The sequence below is a fragment of the Alligator mississippiensis genome, chromosome 4 (genome assembly GCF_030867095.1).
Source record: "Alligator mississippiensis isolate rAllMis1 chromosome 4, rAllMis1, whole genome shotgun sequence".
In the NCBI taxonomy this organism is placed as follows: Eukaryota; Metazoa; Chordata; order Crocodylia; family Alligatoridae; genus Alligator; species Alligator mississippiensis.
The window spans coordinates 160,466,406-160,482,778 of NC_081827.1; the positions used below are offsets into that span (position 1 = coordinate 160,466,406).

General features: G+C 56.5%; 1 protein-coding gene across 4 annotated transcripts in view; it reads right to left on the reverse strand.

Moving 5' to 3' along the window:
• Window positions 1-16,373, reverse strand: part of FAM171A2 (family with sequence similarity 171 member A2) — a 32,780-nt gene that overhangs the window by 6,502 nt on the left and 9,905 nt on the right. Inside the window, exons 1-6 of one of the 4 annotated variants that reach the window (XM_059726895.1) lie at window positions 11,964-12,162; window positions 10,033-10,260; window positions 4,641-4,733; window positions 3,087-3,245; window positions 2,760-2,936; window positions 707-823 (exon numbers count right to left, since the gene is read on the reverse strand). In XM_059726895.1, coding sequence (XP_059582878.1) covers window positions 707-823; window positions 2,760-2,936; window positions 3,087-3,245; window positions 4,641-4,733; window positions 10,033-10,260; window positions 11,964-12,051 — 862 coding nt within the window. In that variant the 5' untranslated portion in view covers window positions 12,052-12,162. Of the gene's footprint in view, window positions 1-706; window positions 824-2,759; window positions 2,937-3,086; window positions 3,246-4,640; window positions 4,734-10,032; window positions 10,261-11,963; window positions 12,163-16,373 lie in introns of those variants that run through there. The other 3 variants (XM_019475920.2, XM_019475913.2, XM_019475921.2) reach the window with 3 other exon arrangements.

The window sequence follows — 16,373 nt, forward strand, 5'->3', positions numbered from 1 at the left end:
AGACACTTCCTCTGGCTTTGCTTTATCCGGTGCTTTCCTGTCACCCCCTCACTGAACTCTCCTTCCTGTCCCCCACCCCAGCCGTCTGCCCCTCCCTCCCTTCATGTTACCTCCTTGCAGCCTCCTCCTCATGGGCTGCATAGGACAGGCTTCTGGCAGACAGAAAGCAGGCAGGCTGGGCAGCTGGCACAGAGCTCTTGCTAAATGCTTAAAGCCACTGGGCCGGCCTGCCCCAAAGAGCCCCAAGTGCAAACCTTAACAGGAGCCCCCTCCCTAGTGCAGGGCAGCTGTAGAGGGGTCTCTCCTGCAATGACGTTTGCACAGAGGCAGTGGAGATTGACAAGAAGGCACCATCAGGCTCTATTCTAGGGTGTTGGGGGAGAATCCACCAGAGGATGTGGGAAGCCCTTGGGTGCTCTGAGGGCTAGCCCAGCCTGACAGCTCACCAGTGTAAAAAATCCAGGCTGGATTTTGGTGGTCAGCTAGAGTAGATCTGGGCAGCTGCAGCTGGAAGTATGCGCTCCCTCCTAACCTGGCTCCATCTCCCTGGCTAGCTTTGCTCATACCCCATGTGCCAAGACCTGCATTGTTGATGGCAGGCCGGCTCCTTTCTGACCTTCCTCTGTAGGGAAGGCACTGGGGAGTTTTTCCCTGGAACTTACATTTCAGCAGTGTGAGGAAAGGGAGTAGGAAAGGACTGCCTCACCTGTGGTTGGGGAGGGCAGTGCTGCCGCCCAGTAACCCAACTGAGGAGAGACAAACGTCCAGTACAGCTGACGGCCTTCCTTCCTGATCAGCCCCGTCCCATTACGGATCCACAAGCCTAGGAGGAATAGACAGGGCAGAGAGTCAGCATCTCACCCCTGTCCTCGAGATGGAGACTGTACCAGCAGCCCACCCACCCCTCTGGCCCAGCATCACCAGGGCACCATCTCTTTGGTTCAGATCCCTTACTATCCCTTGCCAGTTTCCCTGCACCCCCAAATCCCATCTCCTTTCTGCAGTCCTTCTCACACAGTGTCTTGCCTCTCAGAACGGTCCCTGTCCTACCCACTAAAAAACAATACTATATTGGAGGGCGCAGAGAAGTAGTTTTTTCTGCCTGGCTCCTGCCCTGGGGTGCCAGGTTCAAACCCCTTGCTGCTGTGACACTGGTTCCCCATAGAAGTGCACTGCAATCATCACTGAGCTATTGGTGCAGAGGATTTCCTGCCATGGGTATTTCCAGGGGTGCTTGCTCCTTTCCTTTGGGGCTTCTCAGAACTACACTCACCACAGGTCTCAAAAACCTTCCCCTTACCTCACCCCTGTCCCTCCCCACAGGGAGGAGTCTCCTACCCCCTTTGCTCACAGCTTGCAAAAGAGGTATGGGTATCTCTGTTTGCTTGGCAGGAAATGGAAAAAATAAATCTCCTGCCCTAGAAATGCAGCTTCTCTTGTCTTTCTGCATGCAATGTCATCAGCAATCTCCCCTGCTTTGCCAGCCCTGTTGATGTCCCAGCAACATGCTGCCATGCCCTCCCCCTTCCCGCATACCAGCTCTGCCAGGGCTCCTCAGTCCCATCCTGTAGCCCCCTGCTACTCCAGCCTTGACTCCTCCAAGCTCAGTTGAGACCCCAGAGCCCTCCACACTGTGCCAGTTCTGGATGCCCCCTCAGCTCTTCCCATGAGTGACTGGTGCCTCCTGAATCTGGCAGGGCATCCGCAGAAGCCGCTGACCCTGTCATGGGAGGTGGGGGGGGGAAACCAGCCCCATGGGGGGGGGGCACATGCACCCCTTTGCACCCCCTTCCAGTCGCCTATGGTTCTGACAATGCCCCATGATCCAGCACAGTCATCCTCTGCAGATCTCTTCTACAGCCAAACACACCTGCCAACCCCTGGTTGGACCCCACCCTGGTAGGGAAAGCTTTTCCCCCTCAATCCCTCTGTTCACAGGGCAGGAGATGGGCTACGGTCCAGGCTCCCCATGTTCTGGCAAACAAGAGCCAGCACAGGGGCTGCTGTGTCCTGGCTGCATCACAGAAGAGAAAGGAACAGGTCTCTCCCCACAACTCCCCTCCACAGCAAAATCACAACCCTTCCCCAAGGGCTGCCATTATCCTACATGTTTAAAGCCACCAGGACCCTGCTAATGGTGTTTTATTACCACTTAGGCAGTGTTATAGCACTGCCAGGCAAGGTGCCCTGTAGCCCAGGGAAAGGGGGGAGGCAGGAAGGGACTGATGTCTGCAGCAGTGAGCACCATCTCAAGCGCAGAGCTGAGAGCTGCAGCACCTGGCATGGGGAGGGAGGGGAGATGGTGTGAGACATTCCCAGCCTCTCATCCCTTTAACCCCATGAGCTGCTTCTCCGTGGGCACCAGATGTGGCCATGTAATCCTGCTGCTTTAACCTCACATCCCAGAGAACACTGTTGCTGTCTCCCTCTGGAAGAGAAAATCCTGCACCATCCTTTTAAAACTGCCTTCTCTATCCCCACAGCTGGTATTGTGACTTCCTCCAGACACAGGGCTCTGATCACAGCTTCCCACCCCACTGCTCCCATGCTGGCACAGAGCCAAATGGGAGCAGGAAGATCCCCCAACATGTCTTCAACCCACAGGGCCTGGGGAGGTGGGATTCACAGGTTGCCACTGGGAGCCAGGCCTACCTCCCCTCAAGCTGACCCTCAGAGCATCCAGCCAGGCACTGACCTCCACCACCCCCATCCCCTTGAAGAGGAGATCCTGCTCATCCAGGAGTTCTTGAGGCCCTTACCACTCTTGGTGTCAAACCTCCAAGCTGGCATGCTGGTGGCTGTCATGGCATTGGTGTCAGAAGGCAGTGGGATGGATAGGTGCACAGGGCCAGACAGCTGGACTTCGGTGCCATTGCCCGTGAAGAGGTGGACGCTGATGGCGGCGATGGGGGCCAGCTCCAGCCAGGTGCTGTTGGCTGGGAGGGGAGGCATCCCGTCAGCAAGGGGAGAAACCTGCTCTGTCCCTGCCCCAGAGCTCCATGACTTCTTTTTTCATTCTCCCCAAGTTCCCCTCCACCCACCCCATTCTCCCCTCACTGCCTCCCATCCCACCAGGCCATCCATACCACTACCGTTGCTCTCAGCCCCGATGAAGGATGGGAAGCCTTTCATGTCATGCTCCCCACTAGCCGTGGTCAGTGATGCAGAAAGCTGGCTGTATGTGGAGCTGCGGGGCAGGCGAGCTGCCTTGCGCTGGAACTGCACCCATGGTTGGCTCTTGACCCCTAACAACAACAACAGATGTCACCCACTGGCCTCCACCAAGATGTCACCCACTGGCCTCCACTGCAGTGCCCCATAGATGACCCCCCCTGCCCAACGCTGGCCCTGCTAGGCTCTGCTGTGGGACCAAGGGCTGAGGGGTTAGAAACACAAATAACTAAAGACAGCTTGTTTCCAGGGCAATGGCCAAGACTGGCCTGAAAGGCCAAGAGCCTGATCCCAGCCCTGTCAGCTCCCTTAGCACTCATGTCTCCATGAGCAGAGCAGAGGGCAGGAGCCTGCCATGCCAAGAGGACAAGCCCCTCCTCTGTGGGTGCCCTCACCTCAGTGGGCAGAGGGTAAAACAGGAAGGGAACACAAACTCCCCCATTGTCACTGAAGGAATCCTACTATCAATCTGTCCTGGACTCTCCTTTCAGCTCTGGATCGGGCACACCCCAGCATAAGCAGGTTCCTGCAGCAATCCAAGGGGGTGATTTTTGTGAAGACACAACAAGCATCCATCACTGATACTGAGTAACTGCAGAGGCTGAAGCAGGAGAGATCCCTGAGAAAAGGGGTCTGGTATTCTCTGAGACTCAGTTCCTTGCAGCCTGTGGGATGTGGGAGGCCAACCCATTGAGCCCTCCTCCCTCTAGCCCCCTAGTGCTGCTGCAGGTTAACAGCAGTGCTGGCAGCTGGCACAGAGCCAGCCCTTGAAGAGGCAGCATATGGGCCACTAATGTGCTTGGGGCATCTCACCAGCTTTGTGGCTAGAATTAGTGTCAGGCTGCCCAGCTGTATTCCCAGATCGACAGAGCGGGGGAATCCAGCACCCAGTGCACCAGGCTACTCCGCTGCTGCTCTCCTCCAAATTGTCCCAGCACCTGCTCCAGCACTTAGGAGAGGCTGTGCACCCACTACCACCCCAGTGCCCACAGCCAGAATCCCACAGTCACTTCTCCCTGCCCCCATCCCCTGAGCACATGACCAAGGCCACACACCCAGGGCTGCTCACTCACCCCCGCCCAGCCCTATGCCCAACCTGTGACACTCACCGCTGCTTTCATGCACACTTGACAGACTTCTGGGTGCTTAAAATGACCCATCCCTATGACAAAGCCCCATACCCCAGCACATCTATTCCCACTATACCTGGGCACATACATGCACAGCCCAACCCCTGAGGTAAAGTGGTCAGACAATACCTGGGGCTGGACAGCACCTTTCCTTGATGAACCATAGGGGAAACAGGCAACATTATCTCCACTGGGCAAGTGCACAGCAGGGGAAAGGGACTTTGCCCTGGGTAATACAGAAGATTGAGGCCAGGCCCAAAAATAGATCCCAAGAGTCCTGACTCCCAGGTACTTGCTCTAACCACTAACCCAGGCTGCCTCCTGACTCAAACCTCTTACCTGGTGATCCCAGCAAGATCTGCACCAAGTCCTCATAGAGGATGAGGGTGGCGGGTCGCTCCGGGAGCAGATACAGGCTCACAGAGGCATACACTGCAGAGGAGGAGAGATGTCAAGAGCCCGTGAGTGGCAGGAAGAGGGTGCTGAGGAACAGCAGCTGCAGCACAGAGTCAGGGCTCCAGCTATGGAAACAGAGCTATACTGTTGGACTGGGGTATGTGCAGCATGAAGGAAGCCAGGGTACTCACTCAAAGAGACACATGGTAAGACAGTGCTAAAAATCCCAGCCCCTGACACTGAGAATGCAGGGCAGCTGAACAGCCAAGCAAAGGAGGCAGGAGCAAGGAACAGTCAAATAGCAAAGCCCTGCTGGCTGCTCCATTCCCTGCCTCCTCTAAGAGGGGGCACTGCAGGGTGGGGGGCCTGAGTACCAGCTAGAAGTAGACCTGGTTACTCCAGCCCCTGCCGCCCCCCGCCTTCCCCCTGCAGGGATGCCATAGGGAGCAGTGCAGGAGTACTGGCTGTGGGCTCGCAGTCCCAGCCTCTTCCAGTCATACTGGGTGCAGAGATGACACGGTTGCAGAGGCATATCCACAGGTGGGGGTTAGATCCCACTTTGATTTCTGCCGCACCCACCTTTGATTCCTTTCCACTTAAAACTTTAAAACAAACTGCTGGGCAGGAACAACTACACTGCTATTTAGAGGGAGCAAAGGGAGTCAATTGACTCAATATTACCTACCTGATTTCTGCTGATCTCTTCACCCCATAGATATTAATAAGCCTTGATTTTCCTCTAATGAAGCTAGCCTTTCTTGTACAATTATCAATGATCCCATCTATTATCTGTGCCTGGTCACATTTCTCTGTGCATCTCCCAACAAATCCAACAAAGGTGTGTGGCTACCTACCTAGGAACCTGGACTGGGTGGCTTTGTTCCTACAGGAATCAAACCTACAATAAATCAGAACCAGGGAGGGGAGATGCATGTCTAAAAGTAGGCTGAGCTGTTCAGTAGTGCAGCAGTCAGAGAGGCAGGAGAGAGTTGCAACAATGAGGTGAAGAGGTAAATTACTGAAGTGACCCTGTCCTGGGTTATTATTTATTGCAGCAGATGACAGAGATTGAACCACTGGTGCAATCAGAGTGGCATAAACCTGAGTGTGGGTGGATGAAAGGGGTTGGTCTCCGTGGGGTAGAGGCACTGCCAACAGCTAAAGCGAGTCCTTCCCTGGCCCCAACTGTTTGTTGCTCTATGCTGAGGGTGGACGGCAGTAGAAGCCAGCTATAGGCATACTGTAGGAGGGGGGGAGCAGGAAGGGGGCAGTTACAGCTCTGCCCCCACATGCCTCATAGTTGGAAACCATGAGGGGTGGGGGGAACTGTTTGGGAGGGGTTTTGAGTTAAAAGGGCTCCTAGGGGCCATGAGAGGCTGGAGTGGGGGCCACAGGCTCCTATGGGCTTTTGTGGGGAGGTAAGACTATGTGGTAGAGGGTGAGAAGGGGCTGAGGTGTTAAAGGTGGGGAGCTATGAGGGGCAGATGAGGTCTATGGAGACTCATCAGGGTGTGATGGGTCTGGTGAGGAGCCGGGGGGCTGAGGCATGATGCAGTGGATTCATGGGGGCAATGAGAGGCAGGGGGATGGTGGGGTCTGATGGGTTTGGAGCACAAAGTGTTGGGGCTGAGAATGGGGGATACATAGGATAATGGGGGACAGAGTGGAGCCAGGGAGCATTTGAGATGGCAGGGGCAAAGTACAGAGGGCAGTGAGGGGCACTTTGGGGCTGTGGTGGACTGTCTGAGGGACTTGTGTGGGAGTACAGGGAGCAATTTTATCCATGGCCAGGCTGGGGGGTAACAGCTGTACAGCCCTGGCACCAGGCATATTTCTTTTCGCTGGGTTCACAAACTGAATTATACGGCCCCAGACACACTAGTGCAGCTTCAAGTTTCCTTTTATTTGGAGAAAAATCTGTGTTGTGTTACAGGATCACGGACCACATCACCTGCACCCCCCTTTTCAGAATCCTACATCCGCCCATGCCTGGCTGCACCCAACCTGCCTGCTCTGCTGGGCTGAAAACCCCACCCTGGCCCTTGAGGGCCCTTGGGTGCCAGCACTACTCTGTATCCCAGGGGAACAGAGAATGCTCAGTAAGAGCAGCAGCTGAACAAAGGCTTGGGCAGGCAGCGAGCAGGGAGGAAGAGAGGGAAGCAGCCTTCCAGAAGCCAAGATGCAGAACAGGGCAGCTGAGTGCCACCATTAAGCCAAGGCAAATGCAGTCCGAGCCTCTGACCACCTAGAAAACAGGTCATGGATGGGGAGCCTGGCACAGGGGCATGGCACAAACGCTGTAGCAAGTCACTGCTTGTTGTAGCTTGGCACCAGAAATGTGCAGCAGTCTCTTGCCACCCCCCCCCAAGAGCGCATGCACAGAGACACATATAGATATATACACACCTTGAACACACACATGCACAGCCATGCCCACCTTGGCTTGACTCCTCAGCCAGCCCCAGTATAGGGAAGCCTCATTTGAGGTTTGTGACAGTGTTCTCCACACAGGACCCTCCCTGTCACCTTCCCACTGGCCCTGTAGGGGAAGAGCTAACCCCAGCATCTCTGATCTGACACTCAGGCACACGTGGCAGCCCCAAGGGGCTCCCATTGGCAGGAGGGCAAGACCCCCTCCTGTCAAAGGAGCACAGTCTGTGCCTTCGTGTCCTGATTTACATGCGCCACATCCTGGCTCAGTCAGGCTTCCAAGGACTCTCTACCATTTTTCAAAGAAAGGACCTGGCCAGCCACACCCAGCCTGCTCTCAGACTCCACTGCCCTGAAGCAAGGAGTGCTCCCTATCTAAGGGACTGAAATGCCTAGGCAGGGAAGATACAAGGGCTAAAGAAGGCAAGTTACCCCTGCACAGGGTGGGAAGCGGGACTCATGGGGCCTTCCTGGAGAGGGAGGCACCCAGGGGAGAGCAATCCCTGAGGTCTGGGCAGGGGCTGGGAGAAGCAGGCAAGGGATGCTTTCTTGGAGTGACCTCTCCTCCCCTCCCATCTCCCTGCCATCAGACTTCTCCAGCTGTTCCTGCAGCCTCTCCTCAAAATAGCCCCCATGCACAGCAGCTTTGTGGGGAGATGGTATCTGCAGGGGCCATATAAATAGCACAGCAACTGGGAGCACACTGGGGGGTGTAGGGAGGGTGTTGAACAGATGGTGCTGGTTGCAGGCAGCAGGGCCTGGGGCCCCCACGTCTCCAGGGAGCAACTGCATGCCTAGACACTGCACTCGCCCCCAGCACCCAGCCCTGCCTACTCCCGGCTGATGGGACAGATGCAGTCCCTCTGCCCTGGACAGAGTAGCTCTCTGAAGTTAAATGGGGGTGCCAGTTGGGAATGGGGGAGGGGGGGCACGCTGGAGCATGGAAGAAGTGTTTAGGAGACAGAGAAAGCCCCTTCCCATTCTGCCACACGTCCCCCCTGTGCTCACACATGACACCCCTGACTGCCAGACACCTCAGCTCTGCCAAGGCAGCCTGCAAAGAAGTCAATGCATGGGGCTGCTGGGTACTGCTGAGGCTTTGTTTTAGCACAGGCCTCACACACAGTCAATGAGCTCCCTTTTAAATCAATGTATCACAGCAATACAGACCCAGGCTGAGGCACCAGGAGCGCTCCCGCCTTCCCCCACACCTGCAGGGCTGACATGCAGCTCCTTCAAATTGGGACAACCTGCCTAGGCACTGCCACTGCTTTCAGGACCAGAAGCGGTCCTCCCACACAGCTCACATACACTGCCACAAGGCCAATCACTTCCCCCGCCATGCCTGCCTCACACTCCTCCTAAGCCACTCAGACCCCAACTACATCCCTTTCCTTCCCCACATGCCCCTCCTGCCTCCTGCACACACCCCCTCAAACACATTTAATACACACACACCAGCCTTGCATCAAATACACACACCCCCACAGCTCCCCTCACACTCATGCCAGGGATACAAGTCACACCCCCCACCCCAATATGCACTGGCCCTGCCCCTGCCCCTTCCCTGCCAGCCTATCCCAGACCTGCAGCCTACATAGAGAGGAAGGTGGAGGCCCAGCTCCCCAGAGGCCACTGATACACTCATGGGTCCATCGCCTGCAGGAAGGTCACCAGTATCGACCCTTCCGTCTGCGCTCCATGAAGTCACCCTGTACTTTAGCTTGGTTGATGCAAGGGGCCTGCAGGCAGCTGCTGCTTGGCACAAGGCCCAGGTTAACGCCAACCTGCCAGGCCATCCCACACACTAGGAAGGGGTTGAGTGGACTGGGAAAAGGATCCCCTTGAAGGAGATGTAGAAAGGAGGGGCTGGACATCCCTGACATTTGGTCATCAGATGGCAGAACTGCATGGCCCTGTGTCAGGTGAACGGGACAGGAGAGGACAGAGCATCCACTGGGAATGGCAGCATGGGTCAGGAAAGGAAATTACAACCCCCCACCCACAAACCCTCCCCAGCCACACAGCACCCTTATGCCCCATGCCAACAGGGGCTGTCTGTTGCTTCCCCTGAGATCTCTACAGACTAACTCTGTCCCTCTCCCTTCGCCAGATCCTCCAGTCTCACACTGGGAAGGAATCTCTCTGTCTCGGGGGGGGGGGGGGGGGGGGGGGAGGATTGATTCTGCCCCTCATAACACTCCCTCTTCAAAGCCCCCTTCTGGCCCCCTCACTAACCTAAGGCCCAGCACTCACTGCTCTAGCCATCTGGCGCAGAACAATGCAGCCAGGCACCCAGGGAAGCTGTCACACACAGGTACAGCAGCGACTTCCAGCTGCCGCCATACCACTAGTGCCCACCCTAGTTATGCTACTGGCCTGGCCCAACAATCTCGGCACTGGAAAGCTGGGATGGGACTCCAGCTCCCTTTCTCTCTCTACTGGCTTTGGTGAAATGGGCTGCTCCTAGCCACCCAGCCCAAGAGATGGAGAACTATGGCTCATCAGCCAAGCACCAGCCCAAAAAGGCAGCATCCTCAAACCCATCTCAATAGGGAAATGCCCCCTAACTCCCCAGTACACCAGACCCTGCACAGCCAAGTAGGGGAGCATCCCCAAACTCCATAGGACCACTGACCAAGGAAGAGGGTATCTCCACATCTCCCGGTCTACTCTAGCCAACCACCTCCAAACTCAACCCTTAGCCCAAGTTCAAAGAGGATCACCACTCAATGATGGAAGTACCTGCAAACTCCCCAGATCCCTCCAGCCAAGTAAGGGAGCATCCTCAAACTCCTTAATCCCTGCAGCCTTGTAAAGAAATATCTCCAAACCTCCAGCCTGGACAGGGCCCATCCCCACTCCAGAGAACATGAAAGCAAAGTGGCATTGGGCAGTCACTCACGTGGCAGCTTGTCGACACGCCAGGGCACAGAGTTGGTGACGTAGCTCCGCTTGGCAGCAGTGACTAGGATCCAGGTCCCCAAGCGGTAGCTGATGGGCAACACACTGATGCCCTCATGGTCTGTGGAGCCTGAGGCCAGCGAGGTCCGGTTCCCATAAATCTCCACAGCAGCCTGGGCCAGGGGGGAGAGGTCACCACTCTCATACACCTGCACTTTGATCAGCACCTCTGTGGGGGAAGGAGAAAGAAGGTTGAGAAGGGAGCTGGGCCAGTGTCTCAGTGCTACTGCACCCCACTCCCATGGGCAGCCCATTGAGCCCTATTGCCTCCACTTCAACGGCTGTCCTGACCTCCCCTGGCCCTAGTCCACTGACCAGTACCAACTGGGAGAAGGCAGGGGAACACCATGGAGCAGGCCAGGAGACCCCTTGCCCTCGACAGCCTGCAAGGCGAGCCCCACATAAGGAACCTCCACAGACCTCACTGCAGTGAGCCTAGAGTTGTCCTTGGCACCCAGGATCTGGACCCAGTAGACTGTAAAGTCCCAGCTTCAGCCATCTTCAGTCCCAGCTTCTGCTTCTTTGCAGAGACAGTTACCTGTCTCTGCACAGAGGATGGGTGAGGCAACACAGACCCTGGGAGATGTACATGTGCAAACACCCACCTTGGCCTGAGGAAAGGCAGCACGTCTAGGGGATGGGGAGTCAGGAAACTTGGCTTCCAGTCCCATCTCCCCCACTGACTTGCTGCTGTTATTAAACACTGCTCAGAGCTGAGGCTCTCTCTCCCACTGTGCCTAGCTGGCATTTCCATCCCAAAGACCTTTGCATGGGTAGATCAGTGCTCTACCTTGGCCAGACTCAGGGAAGTCTCAGTGCCTAGGGGAAGGGCTGGGTATAAGAAGCAGAGAGTTTTGTACATGTACCCTTGGTGCTAATAGCCATGCATTTCATCCAAGTGTCAACATTGCCAACCCAAAAAATCATGAATCAGGCCTAAAAAATCACCATATTTGAAAAAAACCAGGAATCTGGGGTCCTTTTACTGGCTTTTTGAGCCATCAGGACTCACATCTTTCGGTTTTTCCCTGAAAACTAGGGGTGTACTGATGGAGATTTTTTGGGCCCATACCGATGGCCAATTTTTAACAAGCCATATTGGCAGATACCGATCTGATTCTGAGATGCAGAATGGCATCTGACTGTTACGTGTGTTGTGAGGGAAGAGGCATGGGGGGAGCAGATCGAGGCCCCAGTGAGGGAGGGAATAGAGCTAGTGCTGGGGCAGGTGCTGCCCAGCCGGGGCAGGGTGGGGCGGGGCATTGGACAGAGCTGTGGCTCGTCCAGGGGCATGGGAAGGTGGGAGGGGGGGCAGCTCCTGCCACTACACGTACCCCAGGAGGGCATGCAGTCATGTGCCCCCTGGATCTGCACGTGGGGCAAGGGCAGGCTGCCACTGTGGGTTGGGGCCAGGGCAGTGTCAGGCTCTTCCCAGCGGGGGCTGAGCTGGTCTGAGCTTGGGTGGGCGGTGGCAGCATTGGGAGCAGGGCTACAGCCAATTTTGGGGTGGCTGTTGCCCACACAATCCCTGCTTCCAGCACCACCACCACCCACCCCGAGTGCAGCCTGGTTCAGTGCCCCCACTGGGAAAAGCCTGGCATAGCCCTGGCCCCAGACTGCAGTGGCAGCCCGCCCTCGCCCCACAGGTCTGGGGGCACATGCCCCCCTGCCCTCCTAGGATGCGTGCAGCGGCAGGAGCCGCCCCCTCCCTCCCTGTACCCCCTGGACAAGCCACAGCTCAGTCCCATGCCCCGCTCTGCCCCGGCTGGGCAGCACCTGCCCCTACCCCTGCACCAGTGCCTGCCCCACTCCCGCCTTCACCACAGGGGCCTTGATCTGACCCCCTCGCCCCTTCCCTCACAACAGACTTACCAGCCAGACCCAGCTGCTCTCCACACTGCTGGGCTGTGCTCTTGGCCACCTGCATGCTGCACTGTGGTTGTGCGCGTGCACACAGCATTTATCAGCCACATTACTGGCCACGTCAGACAAAAAAAGCTGACTGCCGATACTCTCACTTTTCCTCAAATCGGTGCTGATCCAATATGGGACCGATGTATCAGTGCACCTCTACTGCAAACAAGAAGGTGATAAACTTTCCATAAAAAAAGAAAATGAGAGCTGAGATCTCCACCTAATCCCATGTCTCCAGGATCTACGGGATTTAAAATAAATACCACCAAATATCATGAGTTGTCAACATTACTTGGGGAAAGGCCTGAGGGCATTGAGGCCAGAAGTAACTGGCCCAGGAGCATCAAGTCATGAGCCAACAAACATGTGTCAAAGAGGTTGGAGATCCTCTCCTCTTTGAAGAGCAGACAGGTCAGAGGGGTCTGGCCAAAGGTCGTTGCAAGCTCCCAGTATTCCCAGGCAGCCACAGATCTGGGACCTGCCACAGTATTTTTAAGAGCAAAAATTTCCCTGCTCTCCCCGCCCTACTAATGGGAGGATCCTGAAGCACTGATATTTCCAACTGCCTCCTATCCAACAGAAGCAAAAGAGTCTCTGGAAGGAGGAACTGGCTCTGGATCTCAGCTCCCTTGAAGGGAGAGGAAGGGGCCTCTGAGTGATGGCGTGTGCAGCTGGATCAGAGCCACTGCAGCTGCCTCGTTCCATTGCACTGCCATAAGCTGCCGTCCTCCACCCACATCACTCCGGGGGCTTTGCAATTGGAATGACAGCCACTCCTCCTATGTCTCCTGAGGGGGGACTCCCCTCTCCCCCAGCAGCCCCCCACAGTGGAGCTGCATAGCCTGGATAGGAGTACCAGGGCCCCAAAAGATGACTCGGTCAGGCTGGGCTGCTAAGAACTGGACATAAGCTACTCCCACGCGCAAGGAAGTTGGGCTCAACTCAGCATACAGACAAGGAGGAACTGCAAATGTCAGAACCTCAGCCTTGATCTGGCCAGGGACCCCTTTCATTGCTTGCCCCAGGGTCAGCACTGTCTTCTTGCAGCATCCCACCCCCCATTGGAGGCAAGGGCAGTGAACAGATGGTTTGGGGTGGGGCTGGCTTGGGGACCTACATAAACTCAGCACTAGCAAGAGGTGCTAGGCCCACCGCCAAAGCAACTGCACACCTCTTGCAGCCGCTGCTTCTGCAGATGAGGGGACAGCGTAATGTCTATAGGCTTTTTTTCGCTAGCAAGAGGCTCTTGGTGTCAACTGCAAGGGTATTTTACTGTGGAGACCATCCTATGAAAACCATCCAGGGCTTCCCTAAGACTACTTGACCACAGCAGGACTCACTTAGTACCCCCTCCACAAGTAAGGGGTGCAGGGGCAGAGAGGCAGTATATGGCTGTAAGATGAAACTTGAAAACCCCAGATCCTGTCTGCTCTCCAGAGAAGCAAGATTTGGGGCCAAATCAGCCCTATTCTCCACATTCCTGGGCTGACCATCATCCTATACCCCAGAGGCACTGATGCCCTGTATCAGACACATGCAGCAAACCCAGACCCAGGTAATGTCAATGGATCTCTAGGGATGACTCCAGGAGTGGGGGTGTCCTGCTCCTAACAGAGCTGGGGTGCTGATCACTGGTGACTAGCTCCCAGCTACCACTAGTGAGGGCCATTGCAAAGGCCCTCAGAAAAGCCAAGCAAGTCATTGGAGCCAAAGCTTTTACAAATGTACTTGGGAACATGGCCCTCTGAGCAACAGCTGCAAAGCCAGGTGGCAGGATCCCATAGGAGGGGACTGCCACATATTTACAGACAACATGGCTTGCCTATTTTCCACTGGGGCTACCCCAGACGCAGCCAGAGCAGGGTTGGGCTTGGCTATTCTGGGCCTGCAGGTTTCACCCAGACCCTAAAGGTTTCTCTAGACACTGTGCCAATTAGCAAAAGTACTACAGACACACTTCAGGAGCGTGAAGCAACCTTCCCTGTGGTGCTGCGTGCCTCCCCTCTGGCTGTAGTGCTAGCCAGAGCAAATGGAGCCAGAGTGGACAGGGCCTGGATCCCTTTTGCGAACCAAAGGGTCCCTTACCCCCACAGCCTGGGTTTAGAGCTGATTTGGTCACATACGAAGCAACTTCGGTGGTTCTCAACCCCACCACTAGCTTACATTAGCACCAAACTGATCACAAACTGTAGTACAGCTGCTGGTTTTCTCTGGGCCACAACTGGGGGGCATGAGCAGAGCTGGGAGAAATGGAGGGTGAGGGGTAATCCCAGTACTGTAGGTCAGGACCAAGGAAGTTCAGCAGAGCTATGGGGAAGGCCACTGAATGGGAACAGCATAAGGGGTGGGACAGAGAGGTGTGAGCAGAGCTGTGGGCATGGGCAGGGGGAAATGCTGGGACTGGAAAGGCCAAGGTGCTGCAGGTTGGGACAAGGCAGGTGGACTGAGCTGGGGAAGGCTGGCTGGACTAGCACACCGCAAAGGGGGCTCCCTGGCTAGCAATGCAGCCACTGCACGTTAAAATGCAGCCCCTGCAGCTCCAGCTCTGCTCCCCTGGGAGCCTGCGCAGAGCTGTCTGTGGGTTACCGTCCCCAGGGGTGGGCACAGCCAGCCTCCTAGCACAAAAGCCAACACCCCCCTGCCCCACCCTGCACAGGAGCGAGCATGTACACATACACACATGCACACGAGTATGCGCTCTCCCCAGAGACAAGCTGTGCATGAGCCCCCTGCCTCAGGCGGCTGGCCCGGGCTCTCCGTTTTGGAGAGGAGAGTTCCTGTCGCCCTGGCAACGACCTCATTCATCTCCCCCCCCACAGGCCCTGCCACAAGAAAAGCAGTGGCTTTCCCCCAGCAGTGGTGGAAAGCAGCGCTCAGCTCAGGCCCGGGCCTGGTGTGTGCCTCCCCCCTGCTTTACATCCGTGCTTGGATTAAGCAGAAAGCAGTTTCCGGGGCCAGGCACTGTTGCTAGGGGGTTACCATGGCAGCTGTGGGGGAGCAACAGGCTCCCACATGGGGGGAGCCAAGTGCGGACCGGTCAAGTGCAGGCCAGGCCCCAGCGCAGCTACGAGCCCTCCCCCATCGCTCCCCGAAGGCACCCCCAGCCCAGTGGGGCCTGGCTGGGTTTGCTCAGCCTTTGCCAGGGCTCAGCCAGGAAGCTGGGTTCAGCCTCGGCCTGCTTAGAGAAAAGGTGCCCGCTCAATGCCTCCTGGTTCAGGGGCTGCCAGGCCCAGGCAGGTCTCTGGAATTGGGGCTCTGGGAGCTCCCACCCCCAAGTGCTCCTCGCTGTGCAGCTCCCACCCCCTGGGCATCCGCTCCACCCCGCACTGCAGACAGGCTGCACGCCCACTCTGGGCACATCCCAGGGACGGACGCATGAGGGAAGCAGGGTCCCTGTGGGGAACATCCCCGTGCCCTGGTTGTAGCACTGGCTCTGGCCACTCCTCGGCTGAGATGTGGGGTTATTTCTGGAAGGCTTAAATCTGTGCCAGCCACCCAGATGTATTTACCGAAGCCAAACCTGCCTGCTGCTGACAGTCACTTGTCTCCCATGCAGACTCCCCTCTGCCTCCCCCCAGGGCCCAGCCTGTACAAACCCAGCCAGCCCTACCTGGAAGGAGGCCTACGAGCAACTCCTGCAGCACAGAGTTGCTGCCCACCCGTCACTGCTCTGGGGTGGTAAATCCAATACTGACTCCTGGCTGAACAGTCTGAGACAGGATACAACACAGGACCCCCAGTGACCCCTCTCCCAAACTCCATTCCTCTTTTGACCCCAGAGACAGGAGGGTCGGCTACTGGGTGCTGCAGGGAGCAAGGTGGGGGGAGGCAGGGGCAGGACTCCAGGCTTCTAACCACCAGAGCACTCTTTTCTGCATGCTGAGCTCACATCAATAGGCGAGGAGTGAGGGCTAAGCCAGCTTCACTGCTGATTTACTTGGCAAGCTTGAGCAAGTCACTGCTCTGACAGTGCCTCAGTTTCCCCATCTTCAAAAGCAGGATCATACTGGCCCACCCAGGAAGAGGTTTAGGCTGAATTAACTGCTACTTGCAAAGTGCTTTGGAGAGCCTGGCTAGCCCCAGGCTGGTTATCCTCATGACTGCATTCCCCCCACCAAGATGCACCAAGAGAACTCAAGCAAGAGACACTGGAAAGGACCGGTGGGCGTCCCTCGGCAAGTCTCCGCAAGCCAGCCACAAGGGAATTCCCGGAATGCTGTGGGTGGCAAGATCCCCAAAGAGGAGGGGCTCTCTGCTTCCCTTGGCACCTGCTCTCACAGCACCAGGGAGGTTAACAAGCCCCTGATTTTGGATCTGAGCCTGGCACCTTGGCATCTATCCCACCCAGCAATTGACAAACCAGGAGCC